We start from the raw sequence: 7515 nt of genomic DNA, 5'->3' as shown, positions 1-7515 counted from the left end.
TGACTGATGAGGAGACCGTTGGGAAGGCAAAGGCCTACATTCTGTTTTATGTGGAACGTCAGGCTAGAGCTGGAGCAGAAAAACTGTAATACCTCCTGACTATGATTCATCAACTACACCGGACAACATTTCCATTTTCCATAAATACTTGATCCAAGAGTTAAATTTCAGTATGCACTTTTCAATTTCCAGTTTGGGGTTTAGTTTGGTCAGTGGTAGTGACTTACCCAACATGGGCACCAACTAATTTTTGTTGTTGTTCTACCAGAAAACCTCAGCAGGCATTTTGATTGGCTGCTTTAGTTGTAATAATTCAATTTTTATATGTAGTTTCCAGAACTTAGTTCTGTTTGACTTTTTATATTAATGTTTTCAGTTCTCACCGAGGCACATTTGCATTTGCTCTGTACTCACATGCTGAGAGCCACCCTGACTGCTGTCTTCACAGCAGCCAGGTCAGCGACTCCATCGTGAGGATCGTGTGCGCAGGTCTGTGGCCCACCGGTTTCACAGTGACTGCTCAGGAATTCCTTCTGACTGTAGGCAGTAGTAGCTGAAGGTCAGTAGACCAGGCTATCACCACTGCCTGTGTCTCAGGGTTGCTGTTTCTCAGCATTAAATAAATCTGTCAGTTCCGTTGCATCTGTGCTAAAGTTCCAGAATTGCTCTATTTCTTGTTTCTGTTCTTCTGTTAATATTTTCTTGGGGGCAGACAGGCTAGGAACACTGACAAGTGCAAATAAGTGTTTAAAAGCCCTGTGATTCAGCTGCATGGTAGAGGTATGTCCTGTGTGTGGATCTGCCTGACCATCAGAGGTGAGATCTTACCCTCCAGACTTGAATTCCAGGCAGAAGTGGAGTCATACAAGCTCTGGGTTAAATTCACTCCCTGCCTGAAGCAGAACCAGGGGAAAGTATGTGTCTCAGAACAAGAATAGTTTTATTAAATTCAGTAGCTTAAAAAAAATACTGTTCACAGAAATAGGTTAGAAGCACTATTTGGATTCAACCCAAATTGAAATTTGGTCCATTTAAAGAAGGCAGCTAGTGGCAAATGCTGGAGGCCAGTGATTGAGTTTGCAGGTATTGAAACCTGTAAGTCAGAGTGTACAACTCCAACACGGCCTGTTTCACATCCACCTTCTCGAGGGACAAAATGCACGTTCATGCAGACTTTTTAGTAATCTTATTTTTTCTATTAAAAGTAAGTTTGGTAGCTTTCCTTGGCCAGTGAAGTTAATGGAGATGTGGCTCAATTCCACTTTAATATTAGCTAGAGAAATCTTTATTCCCTCAGAACAGAAATTACATACTGGATCAGCACCTTAATATACTAACTTGAATCCATCAGTACAATGACCATATGACTAGTGTGTCCTCGGTCACACTAGATATTTCAGGGTTGGGTACAGGACAGTACAGGGCTACTACCTTTCCATGGGGGTCTCTCGCACAACACTGGTCTAAATTTTATGCAGAACAACAAAGCTGTGATGTGTAAGCACTACAGCTTAGACTTAGTGCAGGAAAAGGCTGAGGAACTGTGCAGAGTTCCACGAGGTGGAGGCATGTGCAGTTCTAGTAGTCTGCTGGTTTGATCCACAGATCAAGGGTCGGATGATCTGCTCTAATATATCAGAACTGTGATAACATCACAGCTAAGCCTAAATGAGTCTCATCTAACCTTGCACACAGCTCCTGCCAATCCAGGTTTCCCTGGCATTTATGTCTTGGCCTCTGACTGGGCAACTGTAATGACTTACACAATACTCAGAGCTGGCACTGTCATGTCAGGTAGAACAGCAGCAGCAGACTGGGCTGCTGTGTGGAGAGAGTGGTCATTAGACAGGCAACACTTTGGCATACAAGGGAATGAATCATCTCTGGAATTTTTGTAGCAGCGTTACTGCTTTGTTTTACTTAAGCAGCAATGGCTGAGTGGTGCCATGAAGACTCTTTGAGAAAGTGACTGCACCCATATGCAGTACCCATCTGAACACCCATGATGAAGTACATGTGCCTATTTGTTTGAAATCTGTGTAGCCTTACTGCACCAGTTACAGTACTTATCCCTGTACTGTCTAGGGCTTTCCCACATGTGCTCTAACCTGCATGCAACGTTTTGCTTAGAACATATGCTGAGGCAGGGCCTCATGCATATCCTGTCCATCAGCCCATGGCAACAGGAAACTCAAAGTCCTCCCACACAGGTGGGGATAGAAACAGTTTGTGGCAACACAAGTCTCTCTCCATGGTGGAGAACCCTAAGCTTATCCACTGTATTCTACTCAGTGTGTAGTGACGGATGATGTAATTAAACCAGTCATATGCGCTGGCCCTGGTTGAGTGTCGTGTATCACACCTGTGGAACTTGCTCAGGTTTATTTCACTTCTTTGGTTTACTTTATATGTTTAACCCATCGTAACCTCCCCTGTTCCCTAAACTCTCTCATGTTTCTCCAACTGCTGAAGTCACCTCTGGCCCAGGCTTTGGAAAGGCTCAGGTTAAGAACTGTTTCCAGAGCATGGGTCTTCTGACAGCCCCGAGAAGATGCCACAGCACAGGAAAGAGGAGGCACATGTGTTTCTGACTGTCACCACTGGGCAGTAGCCCTCAAGGGAGTGGTGGCCATGCCAAGATCATTGGCCATTAAAACTTAGTAGTCTGTATGATGCCAAGAGGACGTCATTGTGCACGTGACTCATTCGTTCTGAACGAATCACGTCCTAGTCCAGCCTCAGCAGCTGGGGTCTTCTGTGGATTGTTTCCAGCAGAGCAACAGCCAGCAGGGGGTGGTCTTGTAGCCTATGTGAGCAGGAGGAAAGGGGAGTAGTCATCTTAGGTTTCCACCAAGTTGTATGCACTTAGAGCAGCTTCATACTTCCAGATCTGCAGCACAGCAGCGTCTACCCTCAACTATGCTGGAACCCGTCCCAGCACAGGTACACAAGCTGCTCCTAAAAAGCAGGGCAGCTGGGGGCTGTATGCAAGCATCGAAACCCATCAGACTTGAAGTTCACTTCCAGTTATTTACACTTCAATTACGTGTTCAAAAATAGAAACTGGGGCTGGTGAGATGGCTCAGTGGCTAAGAGCACCCGACTGCTCTTCCGAAGGTCTGGAGTTCAAATCCCAGCAACCACATGGTGGCTCACAACCATCTGTAACAAGATCTGACGCCCTCTTCTGGAGTGTCTGAGGACAGCTACAGTGTACTTACATATAATAAATAAATAAATAAATAAATAAATAAAACTTTAAAAAAAAAAAAAAGAGAGAAACTGCCCACCCTCACATTTTGGGAAATACTATCTAGGACAGATAATGAAACTATGCAAATTACCCACCAAAAAGAACACACACACCAGTCTGTCTCTTTCACTCTCTCTCTCTCACACACTCAAACACACACACACATACACTCTCTTGCTTTTAAAATAACATTTCAGATAAATCTTATGACAGTTCAGGGTAAAAATGGAGCCATTTGGGCCTTGCCATTGGGGTTTGAAGACAGGTCATTTTTGCATGGTAGCCATCAGTGTCCTGAGCTAAAGTACCAAGCATGATCCTCAGATTCCACTCACAGTTTGGGGCATGCACCTCCCTTAGCTCAGTAGGGAGGACTGGCCTCTTCCTAGCAAGGGTGAGCAGAGGAGCCGCACCGACACAGTCTGATACATAACAGCTAATACTCACTGTCGTCCTGCTCGGGAGAACGGCTGCAAGCCCAGGAAGGGCTGTTGTAGCTAATTACCTCCAAAGAAAACACCTTGGGAAAAGCCAAGAGCCCTGTGCTCAACACTTATCAGCTCAGAGGAAGAGAACTCCCTTTTAAGGAAAACTTGTAACTTCAATGTACTGCTCTTCTGCCAGGACTTTCAGGCCCTCTGAACATAAGCCGAACCACAGATGGCTTCGAGTAAGTCTGGATCCTGACACCCGCCCTCCCCACCCCGAGCTTCAGCACCAGTTGTTGGCCAAAAATAAACACCATTCCTCAACCATATATGTCCACCAGTCCTGATCTGGGGAGGAAGCAGGAGGCAGGTCAGACCCTTGCTGGGCACTCACGTGCGGCCACCACTCACCATGCACATAACCCAGCTCAATCGGGAGTGTCTGCTGTGCCTCTTCTCCTTCCTGGACAAGGACAGCCGCAAGAGCCTCTCCAGGACTTGCTCCCAGCTCAGAGATGTGTTTGAGGACCCCACCCTCTGGCCCCTGCTGCACTTCCATTCCCTTGCAGAGCTCAAGAAAGACAACTTCCGGCTGAGCCCTGCGCTGCGCAGCCTGTCCATCTGTTGGCATTCCAGTCGTGTGCAGGTGTGCAGCATCGAGGACTGGCTCAAGAGCGCCCTCCAGAGGAGCATCTGCAGCCAGCACGAGAGCCTGGTTAATGATTTCCTCCTGCAGGTGTGCAACAGGTAGGCCACCTTGCCCCTGAGCAGTGTGGCTTTGCTGGCCCTGGCTCCAGGGGGATCTGGGAAGCACACATTCCAAGAGCAATATGGCTCAGATTGAAACCAAGGCAGACAACCAGTGCCCAAGAGTTGGGTTAAATCGGCTCGCTCTCAGCTCCTAAAGATGCTTCTGTGGTAAAGGAAGTTGAGTTCAGATGAGTTCAGCTGCTCCTTGGAGCAGACAAGAGCAGCTGTCTTCACTGGCAGCCATTAAGGCCTGGTTGGGTTCAGCTGAGCCTGTATTTTCAAGGTCAGGCTCCCAAAGGCATCAGTTGGCTCAGGCCTCTAATTTAGCCAAAAATAAACACCATTCCTCAAACAGGAATGCAGTTACGGAGGCCTGAGAACTGCTGCTAAGGAAGAAGAGCCAGGGTGTTCAGGTGAGCTGAAGCAGAGACTATGCAAAGTAGCCGTGAGCATCTCCTCTGGGGAACACACTTGGCCTGCACAGCACTGAGGGATGGATTTCAACTGTCAGGGCATGGGGGGTGCTCTGAGACATGGTGTGCTGTGCCAGTGTAGGACTGCCAGAGCTTAGCAAGTAAGATACACACCACCCAGTTATATTTGAATTTGAGATAAACTGTAATAGGGGATGCCCTGAAAAACCCCCTATTTGATCTTTTGATGCCACGCCCCCCCCCCCCCCCATCCCTTGCACAGGCTGAGCCATAAAATGGGTTGGTCACAACTTCCTGTGCAAGGAAGCTATGGCCAACACGGCTGTGCCAGCTGCTGAGGAGAAAGAGCTCCCGGCTAGCTAAGAAGTGTAGGTGGTTGCCAGTTGCTGCCATCTAGGGTTAGTACCACTGTGGGCTGGCCTCACCACAGAAGAGGAAGTAATTACAGGGGCCTGCCTTTCACTTGTTCTCTTCCCCCCAAGTTGGATTTGGGCTTGGCTCTTGACAAGACTAGGCCAGGCCATTTTGATGGGTTTTACTAGGCTGCAAGGTTATGGGTGGAGGGTGTGTGTGTCACAATCCCACAGTGGTTCATTCTTGCTGGAAGATAACCAGGTTTAATCCCTGAAACCAGCAAGATTCGATTTTTACAGGATCTGCTAAGCACCTGTCCCCAGTGTCAGAGAAAGTGCAAAGACATTGAGTTTCCAGTTCTGATATTGTACAACTGACCTAAGACCAAATGTTTAAACGCCCACTTCATACCTTTCTCTGCAAAATGAGAAAATCTATCACAGGACCAGAGGATGGAGTGACAGAATTTGACAAAGGTAAAATGAGCTGGGGGTGTAAGAGAGTCAGCTGTTCTGGATTCTTCTGCCTTAGTTGGGTTTCAGTGTAAACCTTAAGGCCAGATCAGGAAATATGCTGAGGGCTTAAATGCACCTTCATAACCACATGAGTAACTTGCCAAGTCACTTGAGCCACCGTGAGCCAGTCTCCTCATTTACAAAACTGGGGTAGTAGGTGTAGCATGCATGATGAGGGAGGCATGAGCTCGGCGTGTGAAATGGTACCAAGTCGAACACATTTTAAATTGCTTTTATCTTCCCAGGCTCAAGGGAGATGAGCTGCCCCAACTAGGCACAGGCAAAGCACTAGGGGGAGGGAGGGTGGTGTGGAAAGGAACCTGACCCTCCAATCCACATTCAGCTCCTTGACCACAGGGCCCAGGCCCACTGGTGGCTCCGCCCAAGGAGGAAGCCACGTGACCATCCTGGGCTCCAGGAGAGTGGGTTGTCTGCCTGTAGTGGGCTTTGCTCAGCCAAACCTCAATCCCCACAAATGCATGGCTACACACTGCCCCACTCTTCTACCACACGGAAGTCAACTTTGGTTCAGTGATAGTCCGGTCACATTACAGACAAGTCCTAGACTGTACTAACTTCAGGGCCTGGCGCTAGCGGCCCTGGCTTTCAGGCTGCTGACCCAAAAGCTGAAGTAACTGTTGCAGGCAACCGAGCTGAAAGTCTGACCCAACACTCTAGTTTTTAGTCACTAACCATTACCCCAGGAGACCTTTCTGCCCACAGAGTCCCTGTCACTCACGGATCCCAGCCTCGGGGAGGATCAAAGGCACACTGCTGTCCCTTTCAAAGACCCCTGATAACGGATCCCGTAGAGGAAGGGACCGGGGGCCCTGGCTGCAGCCCTAGCCCCTCGGACTCGCTGCAGTCTCCTGTGAAGGAGTTCTGCTGCGCCTCAGCCCCGTGTCACCGCGCTCTCCCCGCAGGTGCCCCAACCTGACGTCCGTCACGCTGTCGGGCTGCGGCCACGTCACGGACGACTGCCTGGCGCGCTTGCTGCTCAGCTGCCCACGCCTGCGTACGCTGCGCCTCGAGAACTGCGCGCGCGTTACCAACCGCACGCTGGCGGCCGTGGCCGCGCACGGGCGCGCGCTGCAGACTCTGCACGTGGACTTCTGCCGCAACGTGAGCGCCGCCGGCCTGCTCCGCCTCCGCGCCGCCTGCCCGAACCTGAGCCTCAGCGCCGAACGCAGCGCGGCCATGATACCCGATCAGCCACCGCGCGCGCGCGTGTGCGCTGCCTCGGCTTTCTCGGCCGCACCCGGGAGACAAAGCCTACCTCACCCCGCGGGCTCCTACTGAGGATGCGCGCGCTATTAAAGGAGAGGATGCGTGTAAAACACTCCGTGTTTCTCTTTAAACGTCTGCCCCGCCCCCGCGGCTCCCGTCGCGCGCGCGCTGACTCGCCTTAGCGCCGGGGCTGCGCACTAGGCTGACGAGGAACCAGCGAATGGCTGTAGGGAGAACCCGAAGCGAGAGCCTTCCTGGCGGCTCATTGCCAGACCGTTCAAGATGCACAAGCCATTCTAGAAAACTCACTCCTAACCCTACATGACTGATAGTTACCAATATTTCTCCTGTCTCTCACAAGGGGAAAATGCATCCCTTTTAAAAAGCCAGTATTTAAAGATAAAAGTAGTAGCCATAGTAAAAAGTGTTTAGATACGGAACCATTATTAGTTGATGCAAAAATGAGACTAGGTTTTCTGGCTTTGAGTCTGGACTTCCAGGTCAACTTCACTTTAGTCGCCAAGACCCTGTGGCCAGGGCCCTCTCAGTTCACC

The 7515-nt window shown here is 49.7% G+C and overlaps 1 protein-coding gene across 1 annotated transcript; it reads left to right on the top strand.

Moving 5' to 3' along the window:
- Positions 1–3562: 3562 nt before the first annotated feature.
- On the top strand, positions 3563–7071 carry Fbxl22 (F-box and leucine rich repeat protein 22). The gene is made up of 2 exons (XM_021207937.2): positions 3563–4428; positions 6658–7071. Exons 1-2 carry the CDS (start codon positions 4094–4096, stop codon positions 7031–7033), a joined length of 711 nt encoding a protein of 236 aa, XP_021063596.1. The 5' UTR covers positions 3563–4093; the 3' UTR covers positions 7034–7071.
- Positions 7072–7515: the final 444 nt, after the last annotated feature.

The sequence above is a fragment of the Mus pahari genome, chromosome 10, assembly GCF_900095145.1.
Source record: "Mus pahari chromosome 10, PAHARI_EIJ_v1.1, whole genome shotgun sequence".
In the NCBI taxonomy this organism is placed as follows: Eukaryota; Metazoa; Chordata; class Mammalia; order Rodentia; family Muridae; genus Mus; species Mus pahari.
Note: the sequence above shows the minus strand (reverse complement) of the source record. Positions and strands in the feature narration are given on the sequence as shown.